The sequence below is a fragment of the Aethina tumida genome, chromosome 5, assembly GCF_024364675.1.
Source record: "Aethina tumida isolate Nest 87 chromosome 5, icAetTumi1.1, whole genome shotgun sequence".
Taxonomy (NCBI): Eukaryota; Metazoa; Arthropoda; class Insecta; order Coleoptera; family Nitidulidae; genus Aethina; species Aethina tumida.
In genome coordinates, this window is record NC_065439.1 from 11,387,990 (window position 1) to 11,405,687 (window position 17,698).

Below are 17,698 nucleotides of genomic sequence, written 5' to 3' on the forward strand. Positions count from 1 at the left end.
TTGGGTAGCTAATTAATCACTTTGGCTAGCGGGGTTTATTTGATGCATTTACTATTTTAGAAAATTTTATACAAATGTAAATATAGTATTTTAAAATTGTTTTAATGGAAAAAATATTTCTTCAAAAATTTATTAAATAATTTAAAATAATATATTATATAACATTTCCATATAATATAATTTGTATTTAAATTTTTAATTTGGTGTAATTTTCTTCCATAATGAAAATAATTTAAATTATTTTTATTAAATTAAATAAAGATATAATTTAAAAATATATTTTGAATTTAAATTTAAATCTTCTAACAAACTAGCACATTCACTGTTATGTAAAATTTTGAATAGTCCTTGGTAAAAATAATTTGCATGTCAATTTTATTTAAAATTTGAAAATATTTTTATTATATATTAAAATATATATTATTATATTATTATAATATATTAAATATATTGTAATTTGTCTTTAAATTTATTCTTCTAGTAAAACTGGTGTATTCATCTTTATGTAATATTTAAAACAGTTTTGGTGAAAATAATATTTTAATTAATTTCATAAATAAATACTCAAAAAAATTACACTATGATTTTAATTTTGTTCAAATTTAAATATTCAACGAAACTGACGCATTGACCAGTATTTAAACCACATTGATCAAGATATAAATTAAAAAATATATTTCGAATTTAAATTAAAATCTTCTAACAAACTGACACATTCACTTTCATGTACTTTTGTAAACAGTTTTTGGTAAAAATACTTATTTGTTCAATTTAAAAATGTATATAATATATATTGTAATTAGTTTTCAAATTTAATTTTCTACGAAACTGACGTATTCATCTTTGTGTAATTGTTTTAATTAATTTTATAAAGAAATATTCAAAACAATTAAATTATTTTATTCAACAAAACTGGCGCATTCGCCAATATTTAAATCATTTTAATTTGGTGTATTTTCCTCATATTTTTAGAAAGTATTTAATGAAAATAATTTTAGTTAATTACAAAAAGATATAATTTGAGAAAGATATTTTGAATTTAAATTTAAATGCTCTAACAAACTATTACATTCACTGTTATGTAAATTTTTAAACAGTTTTAGGTAAAAATTTTTTGTTCACTTTTATTTAAAATTTAAAAATATATTATATGTTGTAATTTGTCTTTAAATTTAATCTTCTAGAAAAACTGGTGTTTTTATGTAATTTTTAAAACAGTTTAGTTAAAAATAAGGTTTTAATTAATATTACAAACAAATACTCAAAAAGTTGTTGTTTTCAAATTTAAACATTCAACGAAACTTGCGCATTCGCCATTATTTAAGCCAGATTGATTCAAAATCATATTTCAGTCAATTTTAATAAAAAGTATAATAAGAAAATAATTCGAAAATATTATATATTGCAATTAGTTTTTATCTTTAAAGCTTGTAACAAACTAGGGAGTACACTATTATTTAAAATGTTCAAACACTTCCTATTGGTAAAGTTTTTGAATTTAAGTTAAACACTTTCCGATCGATTGAATATAGATATTCTTCCATAAAAGATATATTAAAACTTTCCGATCCATCAAAAATGCGACGAAAAGTTAATCCTCAAACAATATCTGATGCGTCGAATCAAATACGGCTGAAATCGTGGCACTGAAAGGACGAATTTACTGCCGTCATTGTGCACTCAATCCCTACGAACATAAAACTCTTTTTGACTCCACGGATTTCGGCTTAATTTGAATTAATGGCCCGCCATTAAATCATAAATAACACACTCAAGTGAATATTAGGGCGTGATAAAGTTATAAATATAGACAAGTACGTAATAATAAAAATTGAACAAAATCGAAATATGCCCGGGCCTATATCTCATATAAATATTTGTTTTTGTTTTAGCGCGTTTCGTCCCATATGTTTTACCGAACGCGAATTTAAACACGAATAGTTCAGACACATAAATTTTCCTTCCCATCCCATCCCAGTTCGATACACAGCCTACTTGAACGTTAGTTTCGGGACAAAGCAACAATGCAGATTTATCAAACTGTCAAAATTAACAAAGATCCGTTCATAGAGTTGCAGTTGGTTGCTTGTTTGTTTTTATTAGGTGAACACACATACAAATGAAATTTCATTGGTCCGGTACGTTTCGAAGAGTTCAAATGAAAAGTATGTAGGTAGGCAAATTTATTTGCGCCATAAGTTTTAAAGTGCGGTTTTGCGGGAAACTTTCAACTTATTCGGAAACTGCTTCTGTTTGAGTGTTTGATGCTGTAACTTTTAGCTTAACTGTTTGTTTAAAAAAAATATATTTAATATATATTTTTTTTTTGTAGTTCAGAGAATTGTATTTTTTACCATTTAACTTTTATTACACATAAAAACGTAATGTACTGCGACCGACTGATGCCTTTCTTTGATACTGTGACCAATATATTCAGTTTTATTACATACACATAAGGATAATATCCTGGACTGTATTCAACAATTGCCTTTGACCTTTTATTTATAAGTAACAGTGTATTTTATGACCGTTCTAACATTGTTAAGTCGAGAATTTATTAGTTACGTTAAAATTTATGTTATATATAATAAATATTATATTAAAGAAATATTTATAATGTCACATAATTTATTTTAATTTTTTTAATTGTGAATATATAAATTAATATAATAATATAAGAAATTTTTGATTTTAGTGAGTCTGGATATAAAGCTGTTAATTAATAAACTTGTTTGTGGGCATAATTCTGGCAGTGCACTTTAATATTTTAATGGAGATAAACATTTTGACTGGATTAATATTCTGACATTAAAATAGTGTTGCCACGTATAATTTAAATTTAGATTATGCCGTCTAAATTTAATCTACGTTTTGCTATAACGAAGGTTATTTTCATTACGAATACGATATATTTACTTTCGAATCATAAAAATACAGTATCTAAAAATGGTGGAAACCGTAGAAGTTCACTACTAAATTTTTGTTAGAAATATAACATAAAATAAAAAGTAAAATTTTAAATACTGTTTTTAAACATAAGTGCTAAAATTCTAGATGTAATATTAGTTGTGGATGAAATATACTCCGAATAGTTTAATAAATCTTGGCACTGTTCGTTTTTATATTTGTAAATTGTTTCTTTTAAATATATATCATGGGACTGTAGCTTTTGGTTTTGCTGGAATTCAAATTAAGTCGTATTCTGGCACGTTTTCAACGAATCACACGTTGCGATAAAGTCCGCTCTAAATTTACACTAATATATGTGCAGCATTGTTACAGATTATATAATAAATAAATCAAAAAGGAAAATTAAGCGAATATGTTTGCCCGACATAAATTTTATTAAATTACCCCGCAAATGTTTTCAGTATTTGTCTATTCTTATAAACGTTTAATGTTATTTTTAATGATGATGGATGAATAATTTCAGAAAGTTGTGAAGTGATAATTTTCCGAAGTTTCGATATTAGACGGACGCCGAGCAATGAACTTGTCGCAAATTTAAATCAATTAAGTAAAACCATGTATTAGCACATCGACTGCACTAATTTAGTTTCGAAATACGCGATTAAGTTCGTCTTGAGTGCTAAGCAAGAACAATCAATTTCTGTTCCAGTTACCTTCAATTACGGTCGGCTTCTAAATTCATCCTATCTCAAACTCTCGTGCTTTAATACTTAAATCAACAGTTTAGTCGGGCAGTTTTAACTCAAAATGGATTTTGGAATTGTAATGGCGCAGATAAAAATCAGTTGTTAGTGTTTGTTCCTCTTTCTCTACTTTATACTCAGTTACATAGAAAATAAAACATATTGATCTAATGAACTAATAAAATTTTATGTTGTTATAGAGATAAAGAAAGAATTTTGTAGATGAGTTTTTGTTTATAATATATTATAAATTTATTTCAGTATTGTTTTGTATCTAAGTATCTTTGATAGAGTACGTATTGTTGGATTAAAAGAGCTGAAAATTGTTGGAACGTGGTCTGAAGAACCTAGAGATTACCGCCTTATAACTTCAACTCTGCGAGATCACTTTATGACAACTTTTGCAATTGCCAACAAGGGTTTAACGTTGAACTTGTTTGCTTTGGACTTTTTTCATGATGTCCTTATATTGTAACGATAATTTTGGTTCCAATTTTGAAGGTATCTCAAAGGAAAGACATAATCCACAATTTTTTATGAAATAGTCGAAGTTAATTATAGTTAATTTGACTTCCTAACGATATACAGTATTGGCAGAAAGTAAAATTCAAATAATTTTTGTCCTGGTTATTAAGTTAAAAAATGCATATTGAAAATTAACTTCCTTTTTAAATTTAACAATTACATAGTTAATAATAATAAAAATTAAAATTGGCAATTTGCCGATAGAAGTAAAAACTTAGAACTTTTAGAATTAAAACTGTCAACATCAATCTGGTTATCACATCTATTGACACTCCGAGCAACAATTATATGCATGTTTATGTAGTTCTTTATTATTGAAATATATTATGGGCTGAACAAAATCAAGACAAAATATAAATACAATTTTAATTAATATACAATCATATTATTTATGTATACTATTTGTATTTACTTAAATTTCAATCCACTTGATTTTTAACATTATTTTAATTACTTGCATCACTGTCATTTCTTTTCAAATCGACGAAGGTTGCCACCTAAATTCCATATCAATGATCACCAAGTTGAGTGGAGTCCCTGCGCCAAGTACCAGGGTGTTATACTTGACAAGAAACTCAGTTTCTCTCCCCAGGTCGCTTTGGTAAAGGGGAAAGCTCTAGCAGCCTTTGTTGCTTTGAAATCTTTCTTCCTTTCTAAACGTCTTTCCTCTTCAGTTAAGCTGCGTGTTTTTAACGCGACAGTCCACTCTCTCTTCACCTATGCTCTTCCTATATGGAGCACCGCCGCTCCTTGGCTCATTAGGTCCCTGCAAGGGACCTACATGAGGCTAGTGAGGTCGGCCCTTGGTGTCCCATACTATGTTCGTAACAGACAATTCTGTTTCGAATACAACATTTCCTCTTTTTCGTAGCTGCGGCGCAAGCATGCCCTCAATCTTCGGAGATCTATCTTTCAACACTCTAATCCGGAGATTGCATGCTTGCATGACATCCAACCCTGTGAATCCGACAGATACAAGAGACCTTGTCTCTTGGCTGTCTAGACCTCTGCGTCTCTTTGGGACATCTTTTCTTTAGTATGTGGCGGTAGCTGCAAACCTCTTTAACTTTTTCCTTCTCTCTATTTTCCTAAACCTACATGGTTATATTCTTAGACCATGATCTTCGGATCGGTGCCCGGAGAGGGGTTTTTAGTCGGTTAGTCCGACACTGCCTTCGACTTCCACCAGAAGGCGTCTTGTAGATTTTCCCCTCTTTGACCCAATAAAAAAAAAATCACTGTCATTCTTAATTTCAACAATACTTCGACTTTTTGTACTTTCAATTATTTCATTTGTACTAAGTAGATACAATAGGCTTATAGTAACAAAAGTAAAAAATGAAAATTTTTGATTCATCTAAGTATCGCGTAAAAACGGAATCGATGTCGTTTCATATTTTGTAATACTGAGTTTTCGATCATTGGACATAGCCATTCAAATAACAATCAAACATACTATATCAACAATGCACAGTATATACACATTGAACTTTTCACTAAATCCATTCAATTTCACTTATAAGATATGTAAGCACTACGTATAGTAGTGCTGACGTATCAGCTGTATAGCTACAGATATACTGTTATAAGCATGTCGGTGACGCGAATACACGAAATTTCATCATACCAAAAAGTGTCTAAGATGCCCAGCAAACTGCGCGTGCGCCACTGTCAACACGATTCCTTGGTTGCTAAACAAACTTTGAACAATTGAACGAACATGTCGGTGACGCGAACCCATAAGATATTCCCCTACCAGATAGTACCAAACGCGGTTAAAGAAGTTTTCACTTCAAAAATAAACAGTTTAATTTTACTGATGAGTTTTTGTTTTAGCCTGGCAAAAAGTAGAACAACTTATGCTATTTAAAGTTTTATTACTATATATAAATTGTAATTAGTATTTTAATTAATTCTACATTAATATATTGTAAAATCCCCATTATTGTATATATCTTCCAAACATCTTTTTTAAATGGAAAGCAACAGATGATCAAAAATATTTGGATCCATATTTTGCCAGGACACTTGCAGAACTGTGAATAAATCTTGCTGATTACTATTCTCTTTGTGTCTTTCTTTGTTGTTCACTATCTCACAAATGTTTTCAATGAAGTTTAGATCGAGAAATTGAGTTGGCCAATTCATAACATTAAGTTTTCCAGCCACAGCTTTAAATATTTTGAAGTGTGCTTCAGGCCATTCCTCAATATTTATTTATATATAAAACGACCCATGACACCCTCTATTCAAAGGAGGGGACCCATTTCAAATCCCAAAAAAGCAATCCCATACCATTACCGACCTGTCGCTGTGCTCAACAGTGAATATGGTAAAGTTTGGTTAAACTTTTCATGAATAAGTCGCCTTACATATAAATTCACATCTCTACTAACCAGATTAAACTTGATTTCATCACTCCAGACCGCTCATTTCCAATCATTTAAAGTCCAGTGTAAAAGAGACCTGGTGAACTCAACTCTGGCTCGTCTGTTCTTCTTTGATGGTAGAGGTTTTTTAGTTTGGCCTTCTCACATGAAGATCCCCTTGTAGTAATCTATGTCTTACAGTTCTTGAAGAAACATTAATTCAAAGTTGTGTCTCAAGTAGATCTTTGATTTTGTTGGAACTCAAGAAAGAATCTTTTTTGGAGAAGGATAAAATTTGGTTATCCTGAAACCTATTGGTTTTTCTTGGACGTCCAGTTTTATTTTTTCCTTCCACATCACCAAATCTTAAAAATTGTTGTAAAATACACGTTATATCGAGCGATATTGATTTTCCTCTCATCACCGATCACCGATATATTTGTATACATTGTGTTCATAATTAGTATAAATTACATTAGATTTTCTTATACAGGGCGGTTACAATTTTAAAGTTTGCTGCTGTATTTTTAAAGTTGCTCTACTTTCTGCCAATATTGTATATATATTGTTGATATAAATTGTTAAGCTTTTCCTTTATAGATATTGGTGTGTTTTCAGCGACAAGAAGCTATGATAAAATATGACTTATATTAGAACGATATTCACCACCTCATTAAATCATATTACTATAAAATATATATCAACCAATCAATGAATTGTGATTTGTGGTACAATACGTTTTAGAATATTACTGAACATATTATATTCTTAATTAATTTATTTACTTTTATTTTTTTAATGTACCTTAAGAAAATTCAATACGAAACGTGAGATTCGCTTTTAAAATTTTTATCCGCATAATCTCGGACACTTTGCACACGGAAATGAGCAAATTATTAAAGAAAGTCATTTCCGTAAAATCCGAATGACACGAAAACGGAATCTCATTTAGATTATCTATCCCAAGACGCAACTGGATACTTGTTACCATTATTTTCTCGCCGAATGTTTATGCACATTCCGAGATTCATTAAACGTGGCCTTTGATAAAACCCCCGGATGCGAAGTTTGCTGCATTTTCAACTTTTCCGATCAGTCGAAACTTCCTAAGTCAATCTCTAAATGTTGCGGTTAGCCGGATGGTTTAACAGTTTTTCATTTGGTGTAGTGTTCAAATAGTAAAATTTGCAAAACAGAAGTGTATAAAGCAATAAAGATAGGTAAAAAGATTTTCGAACGCGAAATAAGCACACAAAAATCAATTTAAATGTAAATTAGTTCATTACGTCGCCATAATACTCTATCCATAAAACGTAATGAAGATTGCAAGTGGAAAATGCATTAATTTTATCTCACAAGTCGAAATCCGAACCCGACTAGAATTCCTCTTGCCACCAAAGATTTCCATTAAATCTCCCCGCATAATTCCTCACCGAATCCATAACTAATTAATTGGATCAATTTATTACCGCACGTTTTACGAACACCCCATGTTTTACTAGAACGACACGTTCATGTTTTTACGTTTAGGATAGTTAATAAAAATGCTAATGAGGGAGGCAATTGAAAAAATGAGCGTTCACGGTTTATTACCGGTTTAAAAATATTATATAAGGGTTCATTTTATCGTTGCGCTTTATTTTAATAACTATGAGCAATAAGGTTTGATGTGTTTACAAAAACGTCAATAAAATAAATCTCTATAACTGTAAAAAGAAATAAAAACAATTACGACTTGTTTTATATTTTATATAAAGGGTAGGATGTAAAATTAAATAAGTTTTATTCAAATAGGGTGCATTGCTGAAACAGGCCACAACTTTTAATTAAACACAGGTTGTAAAATAGTGTGTTTAAAAATAATACGGCCACGTTTAGTAGACTGGCAGGGTATAAAAGTGGAGAATCGTGTCGTTTGACCGCAGAAAGTTAGGAACGAGGCGATAATACAGGAAGTGGAGCACTTGTTACGGGGGATTAACAATGACAATTATATTAGACCCAGAGAGTTCCTGAGGGATTACTGATATTGAACTCTGTGCACTAATTATTTGCGCCCCAACTTCACTGGACCCAATCTACTCGTTGTTTATACACGACATTTATTCCCATTTACGCTATTTATTAGTCTTACTGTTCTGTGCTGTTCTACGTGGAAATCCATTACAATTTACGTAGGTCTAAATACGGCACTACTGTTAGAAATAACATTTATTGGATTTAAAAGGCTATTTTAATAATTTTTAGTTTCAATGGTAAAGCTTATCGAAGTAGAGTACGTGTAGCACCTGAGATATGAGAAAAAAAATGTAATGGCTCTTATGAATAGGTATAATATATTTATTTTTGAATGATGGTGACTTTAACCTTAGGTTTACATAAAGAGCTGGATATTTTCCCTTGTTTCAATTAAATCGTTTCTATGCAGTGCGTTTACTGTGTAGGTTAAGTTATACTGTGGTAGCCGCAGAAACACATTACTATTTATTGCCAATTAGTAATAATTAGTAAATGCACACCTCTAATTAAATGCAATCAAAATATGTTATGTGTAATTTAAAATAATTACACTATATTCTTTCTACAATTATTCATGATGTATCTAGATAAAAATAATTTTTACTTAAAAATAAATGTGCAATGTGGCTGACAACAGAAATAAAATATTATTTTACAATTATCTATATTATATTTACAAAAACATTTATTCATGTATTTTATTAATGTATATTTATTAATTGCATAACCTTGTTCAGATTTTGATGAATACCCTTTATTTGTTATAACCGCTTCTAAACAACGACTCATAATGGTAGCTTCTAGAAAAAAAAGAGCTCATAAGAACCTTTCCTTAATTTTGATTTTACGATAACGATAAAAATATGGAACTATTTTTTTATTGAATTCTTCATTCAATTTTCGATGAAATTATGAATTTCGGGAATTTTTTAAAACATTAAAGAAAATTAAAAGTCGAGTTTTTACTCAAAAATTGATTTCTTTTTATGATTTAATACATATTGCATACATTTTCAATTGAATTTAGATCCAAGCTTTACGCTGACTAATCGAGAATCTTTTAACCAGTTTTGAATTACTTTGGACACTTGTTTAGGATTATTATCATATATAAAAATATATGGTTTTGTTCATGCAGTCGACGTCTGATTGTTTTAATAGACACACTGATATTGTATGACATTTTTTATTTGTCTAGAACACAAGAAAGTTTTTCTTATTTTTTAGAATATTTTCTTAATGTGTTTTCAATTGAGTTTGTTGTTTCATATTTATCAATATCAATACAAATCATAGTTTAGACGCTTTATAAATGTTTAGCTATGTCTACAGTATTTAGACCTTAATGTTTCATTTTAATTATTTATTCCATTTTTCTAGAGTACAATTTTTGAAGTGAAAAAAAAAAACAAACAAAAACTGGGCACTTTTTGGTAGGGGAAAATCTTATGGGTTCGCGTCACCGACATGCTCATGACTGGCGCACGCCCAATGTACTGTGCACCTTTGGGTGAAATGTCGTGCGTTCGTGTCACCGACATGCATATTGCAGTATATTTGTAGCTATACAGCTGACGTATAGTGCTGTGTATATCATGTAAGTGAAATTGAATGGATTTAATGAAAAGTTCAATAAGTATACACTGTGCATTGTTGAAATAGTGTTTTTGTTTGATTACTATTTGATTGATGATCGGAAACTCAAAATATAAAACGACAATCGATGCCCTTTTTACGCGATACATAGATAAATTTGAATCAAACATTTTCGTTTTTTACTTTAATTACCATAAGCCTATTCTATCTTTTTAGAACAAAATGAAATAATGATGACAATGATGCAAACAATTAAAATAATGTTAAAAATCAACTACATTAAAATTTAGTAAATACAAATACTATCCATAAATACTGTATAATAATTGTTATTTCAATTGAATTGTATTTATATTTTGTCATGATTTTGTACAACACGTAATATATTTAAATAATAAAAAACCATATGAACATGTATATAATTGTTGCATCGAGTGTCAATAGATGTGAAAACCAGATTGATGTTGATAATTTTAATTCAATATGAAATTTCAAATTTTATACTATGAGTTCTAAGTTGTCACTTCTATCGACAGTCTCTACAACTGACAATTTTAATTTTTTTTTTTCACGGAAAGTGAGATGTTCAATAATAATGTTTTTCCTTGCTAAACAAATTTTTAGCTATTAACAACTTGTCATTGGATACCAAAGTTGTTCTTAACCCTGTGCACTGATATGTACTGAAAATATACTTTTTCTCTATTGGTAATGCTGAAAATTGGATACGAACCTCGTTTATGATGACAAATACAATAATATTGATTTGAGCAATATACTCGTATGTGGGGTCCGTAATTTTCATAATCTATACATTCCATTTGAAAAAACAAAGTAAAATTGACGAGTGCATATGTCAAAATGGCATTTGCCATTTAGCCAAAAACCCATTCACTTTTCGGCAATGCGTCGCCTTTAAAGAACTAATCTTTCGGAAAGAAATCAGCTTAAAATATCTCGTCGCAAAGAAACTGTACGACAGACTAAGTCAAACATTTCAGGACTGTTTCGGGAGTTGATTTTATTTTCTACGTCCCTCTGACATGCTACATGTGTCTTTTGATGTAATGAAAATATTAGATTTTTAGGTTTTGCTCGGGAAACTTTCAAATACAGATATTGCAGTAAAAAGAAAAATATTAGATTTATTTTACTTTTAGACATGTTTGCCCGGTCTTTTATCTCCAATGAATTATGTTCAGTTCAGTGGAATCGCTAATTGTACTTATTTAACAATTTTCTGTAAATACTGTATTGTTATTTCACAAATAAAATAAAGAGCCATAGACTGAATCCGAAACATGCATGCATCGATTGATTTAATGCAGTAACGTCATTAATTATCGCAATTGAATTTGACATGGTCGACAGAAGGTGTACTAGAAGGTGGTTTTGCAGTTAATCTAGTTACAATGTACGTTTGACATCGTTTTGGCGGACTGAATTACGTGGGGGCAGTTAAGAAGGGCGGTGTATTATGCATAAGCTGCCGGCCGCAATCAAAAACCCTCTCGAGGACCGTAAAACGTTCCACACTCAAACTCCCGTGGGAACTCGATTTGCCAAACATTTTTTTTTCTTCGGGTCCTTTGAACGTTTCGGTTTGTCACCTTTCCGATTTTTATCTTTGAACGAAATATATTCCGCCTAATTTAAATTCGAAAGTTGGAAAAATGAATTGCGTCGTTGATGAAACGAAATGGGAGGTATTAAATTCGTATTCGGTCGTTGCGGCTACAAATTGTTCATCAACCATAAATTTCTAGCTTTTCATTAACCGATTTGAAAATCGAATTTTAATTTTCGAATTGTACCGAGCATGCAAACGCAAATATTGAATGGCACGGTTTATTAAAGCGATGTGCAAATAAAGTTGTGCCAGACACGAAATATTCCTTTTGTACATGTGCATTTTGTAAATAAATTAGTTTTACGTCTTCGTGCACCGATTTCCAGACGATACACATACACGAACGTTTCGAATAGTTTTCCTAAACTATTGCAGTTTCGAATTGTTTGCTCTTTGATAAATGGATGCGAGGAACGTGAATCCAAATTCAAAATATAATATTAATTGACAATTTAACCTTTGACTTTCGACATAACTTTTAATGTCAGACTGCAAAAAAAAAGGGTAGGAGGAAACTTTCACAACCTTCCCGAATTTCCAACGATCGAATAATAAAAGAAGGGTGGAAAAACTTGAGTAATACAAGACATTTTCATTAGTTATAGATCGAGACATGCATCGAATCGGGTCCTTGTTGGTGGAACTGCAGACGTAGACAATAAATAACTCCCGACTTCGATATAAATCAATGTGGGCTCGTTTCATTAGAATTCTGGAAATGTCGTTTCACCCAAACTACAGGCCTCTACATTCGACTGCCAATTCCGACTTTTGAGTGACGCATAAATACAAAATTTTTTATTAACCAATAATTTTATTATAAAATACAAATTGATAAAATTATATATCGACAAAAAATTTTAACTCAAGACAAGCTACATATTAACATGCAAGAGTTTGTTGCTTACGGTTGACTTGACGTAGATTTCGTTTAGTAAATTGGTCTTTCTGCTCTTTATTCAGTGTTTGCCAAATTTTACCACCTTCGATAGCGATTTGTTTGCCGGAATAATCGCAAACCGCTCGCAGTTCTCTCAGGAAGTTAAAAAAGGGATTTTTTGTTATTTTACCCGTCGGTAATTTTTCCATATTGACAGTTTTATTGACAGAAACACGATTTCTCGACGTTTTGTACATGGTCTGGTTTCTTTTTAGCTTCGATATTTGGAATCTCATGTTGTATTCTTTTTCGAAATCTCCGCACATATTTACATCGGTTTCTGGTAATTTAGATGTAGTCGGTTTCGGCTGTACATCTATATTGTTGTTTAGTTTCTCGTTTCTAGTAAACCCGACAGTTCTTTTCGGTTTGATTTCATTTCCTAAAATTTTACGATATCTAGTATAAGATTAATTAAGATGAGAAAAATCATACCCATCGTTGAGCTCTTAGATTTTTTAATGCTCTCCTCTTTCATGATCGGTTTAGTTTGAGATCTAGAAATCCTTCGCTTTTTTAAAACTGCTGAATCCTCTGAACTGCAAACCGATGGTGGCCTACTTTTTCTTTTGCCAGTCATGGTTTTTGGTAAAATTTTATCAGTTTTAAAATTCACCATTGAAAAAAAATTGTATACATCAGAGAACAAAAATTGTGTATAAAATCTCTGTAAACCTTTTTACATTGCGATTAAATGCAATGCTGTTTTTACGTTTCCTTGGTAAATCGTTATTTCAACTATTCTGTCACGTGGAAAATTCAACGGTTACGTGTTTTATTCGACAACGACCACAAATAACGAAAAATAGATTTTTGAAACCGGCAAACTGCAGTAATTGATGTAATTTAAATTCTCCACACGTTTAAAAAGCAGTATAAAGAAATTTAGTGTAATTTACATACCTTTGTTAACATTCTCTTGTGACATTTTAATTATGGTTTGTCTTTTTTTACTGTGCACAGCTCCAGAAATTAAATTCCGGTCCAGAAGACACAATTTGACAATTGCTTTTAAACTAACCACCACAAATTCCCCCATATGTTTATTGTTAAAGATTATTTTGCTAATATGCATTAAAATATTTAGGTTAATAATGTCGTACTTGCAAATTTATTACGGTTCGAAAATGCCAAACCGAGTGATATAAATCAACAGACAAACAAACCGTTTGTTGATTAAGGAAGTCATCTGCCCTAATCTATGTAATTAGTGCGCTGAATGTGTATTATTCATCCCCGATATGTCAGAATTCAATTTCGAATTGACGTGTGCATTTGGAAAATTGCCATCAGCACCAATTCCAATTTAGTCACTTCAAAAGTAATTTATTTCTTGGCTTTTAATCAATTTTGTCATTGGATGTAGTACTTATGTTATTATGCTTAACTGTACATCAAAACAAATATAGTGAAATCGAAAAAAGCTCATCCCCTCTAATAAATTTTGAATTTCATAAGATGTGATCCTCAAATAAGTAGCGTGTGCAATATTTTTGTCATTTACTTAACATGCCAAATTGCCCACTGTATATTTAAATTAATTTAATTGCAGAAACAGTTTTCCATATAATTGCTGATCAAATAGTCGGTACTGAAATTTATGTCACACATTTCTTCATATTACGTTTTTGTAGTACGATGAGTAAAACTATTTATATTTATTATTGCAAATAGTATAGAATATAATTAAATATTTTTTATTTCTACTTAACATCCTATTTAAATGTTAAATGAGTATTTTTCTTATGTATTATCGTATTTTAAAGGTGGCAACCCTGGTAACGTGACATCCATTGAAAAACAGTCTAATATGACCAATTTGTTAAATTTGGTAATCTGATTGTGATTAAAAATCAATTATGGATAAAAAATAATAATATATTTTAACCAGAAATAAATAACGAGTATTGTGATGCGATGTTGGCAGTCATGGAGTGAAGAGGGCAAAAGAGGTAGTACAAGAGGTCGTCTAAGATTATTGGCCCTAAGGGACGGGATGACCTCAACGCGGATCATGACTGACGATTTTTTTGTTGATGAAGATATTCGATCTGTTTACCTCCGTATAAATTTATTTGGTCTATGAAGTTATCGCTCTTATGGAACGTCAACAGTGGGATGATGAATGAACTCACATTATGTTTAGACATGCTTTGGTAAGAAGGCGACGTGGAGAAAGACGTAATCCTCGCTTTGCTGTGCAGAGGCATGTTCACAACACTATGAGTTTAATGGTATGGGGTGATATTGCTTATGGTAACAGGTCACCTTTAGTTTTCATTAGAGGCAATGTGGGGTCCCAGCGATATCTGGATGACGTATTGGGGACCAACGTCGTGACTGGTCCACATATTGCCAGGAATACATTAAAATCCACACTTATATTTGTTCGGGTTTATAGGTCTACGTCTAGCCACTCGTGCTAGCGAAACGTCAGTAAATAATTCCAACAAACGTAGACGAAAGCCTTAACCTTTACAATACAATATATTAAATTTCCTAGAAGTCTCCCATGTGAATTTGCTGCCACGGCCACTCAGATCTCCAGACCTTTCCCAAATCGAAAATGTTTGGGATAGAATACGATGGGGCGACGCTTAACGAATTTACAGCACCCCCACGGATTCTAAGACGTCAGATCTAGGATGAAATACCACAAGAAAATGTCGATGATCTCATTAAATCGATGCCAGTTAATCAATTATTATTTTGTAATAGGTTAATATTTTTCTAAAAAAAATTGGAATAAATGAATTATGAATGAATCTAGATGCATTCCTAATAATATGGTTTTCCAGTATTTAATTTTTTGAGTGTAATATTTCCAAAATACATATAACCAATATCTTTATCAGACCAATATTGTACAATTTGCCTGTTTATAGAAATAAAACTTATTCATTCTCAAATATTGTTTGTTTGCTGACACTTCTCAATTCAAGAAAACTTTGCCGGCAGATTGTTAGGGTTATTCACTAGACACCCAACAATTTCCATTTGTTTTTCTTTTGAAATTGAAACCCTTCCTTTTCCTTCTTTTCCTTCTTTGAGTACTATGAATGTTTACACTAATTCTCTTAAAAACTTTCTACATATGCGGTTATCAGAGAAATAGTTACTAAAGATAGGTTCTGCTTCAAAAATATAACTTCTTTTTAATTTAAATTAATTTTATAATTATTCAGTGTCCAAACATTTCGTACTTACCTTTATATCTTTATTTATGTAATTTTATATAAGTTTTTAATCTACTATGTTTAAAGGTGTCCATTTATGGATACAAATTAACAAGTTTCGGAATGATGAAAAGCAGTCTATTTAAATTTAAACAAATAGATCATTCCGAGGACGATTTTAATTTTAACAGAAACAATACACTGGAAGGAGTTCCCAAAAATGGTAGAAAACGCAAGACTAACAGAGCCGTGGACAGGAAAATAAAAATGTTTGCTGTTCGCGACCCTTTTATCGGCGCATCCTGCATAAATCAAGTCTAAAGGAGCGTCTATATGGTAGAAAATCAGCTAAAACGTCCTTCATTTCTGCAAAAATAGAGCAGCGAGAATACTTTTAGCAAGTAACATGTGAATAGGACAGATGGGCAATGGGAAAAAAATTGTTTTCCGATGAAAGTCGGTTCCAATTATTCAAATCTGATGCCATTTCATGTTTGAGTAGACCAATTATTGAAAGGTATAATCCCATGTGCACTAGACCTACTGTGAACCAAGATAGTGGAGGCGTTATGATTTAGGAATCTCTTTCTGTAACATTCTGGAGAATCATATGCTTCCATTTGCAGAAGATAACAACAAGTTTAAGGTGGACTGGACGGTTCACGATAACGATCCGACAAAGTTAGTTAAAGAATGGTTCGCTTCTTAAGGAGTACGTTTAATGTCTTGACCAGTACAAAAGCCTAGACCTCTTCCAATTGAAAACCTTTGGTATGAAATTGATCGGATCATCCATGCAAAGAAACTGTCATATTTAAATGAACTCTACAAAAAAGTTTAAAATAAAAATCAATCAAAGAAATATCGAACGATTATGTTGAAAAAATATTGAAATCAATGAAAAAAGGTGCTTAGAAATTATTAAAAATGAATGTACGAGTACGTAAAATTGTTTTATTTTATAGTTACTCTTCATTTGAGCCCTGAATATTAATAAATACCTAACTAAACCCATATTTAAATATACAGTGTACATAGACGCTTTACATATGAGCGATAGTGTATATATAAGGTGTTCTAGAATATGTGGTCAATCTCACGAATTCACATAGAACACAAAAAATAATACGAAGTACGGGTCCATATTGGATACCCCAGAAAACAGTTTGTTTTTAAATAACTTTTGAAGTACCAGATGGAATTGAATATTTTTTTTAATATAACAGTAACTAGCTAGATATCCTTAAAAGGAGTCGTTTAAATTACATTCCACTTAGCTTGCCAGGAACGGACTGTTCTAACACATTAGTGCTATTTTTTATTACACCCTGTATGATAAAGGCACAACAATAATATTTTTAACAGCAATTTTTATATATGAATTGCTCATATCTCGTATCTATTCATCAAATTTTATCCGTTGAATAGAGAATAAAAATCCGTTTCAAATGAGTTATCATAAAACCACCCTTTCCATGAAGAATAAAATATTTGAAAGTCAACATCATAGAACTTAGTTATTTGAGAAGAGGGACCTTTTACCTCCTCACTGTATGCCCCTTGTCGTTAATTTTAAACACAATTTTATTTCTTTTAAAAAAATGTTCCAGGAATTTTTCAAGAGTATTCATGACACTCATGAGCATCGTTATAGTTATGACTCGGTTATCATTGACAACACGAACCAATTAATTTGTGTCTGCAAAAACCGCCCGTTGCAATTTTCGTCGGTGTGTGCATGTCAGTTATTAATGTTCGGGATTGGTTTTTGTTACTTGTTCAAGACGATT

General features: G+C 30.9%; 1 protein-coding gene across 1 annotated transcript; it reads right to left on the bottom strand.

The window, feature by feature from the left end:
* Window positions 1–12,586: 12,586 nt before the first annotated feature.
* On the bottom strand, window positions 12,587–13,440 carry LOC109596526 (uncharacterized). The gene is made up of 2 exons (XM_020012094.2): window positions 13,168–13,440; window positions 12,587–13,114 (listed from the first exon to the last, which is right to left on the bottom strand). Exons 1-2 carry the CDS (start codon window positions 13,349–13,351, stop codon window positions 12,675–12,677), a joined length of 624 nt encoding a protein of 207 aa, XP_019867653.1. The 5' UTR covers window positions 13,352–13,440; the 3' UTR covers window positions 12,587–12,674.
* Between the last annotated feature and the right edge of the window lie 4,258 nt (window positions 13,441–17,698).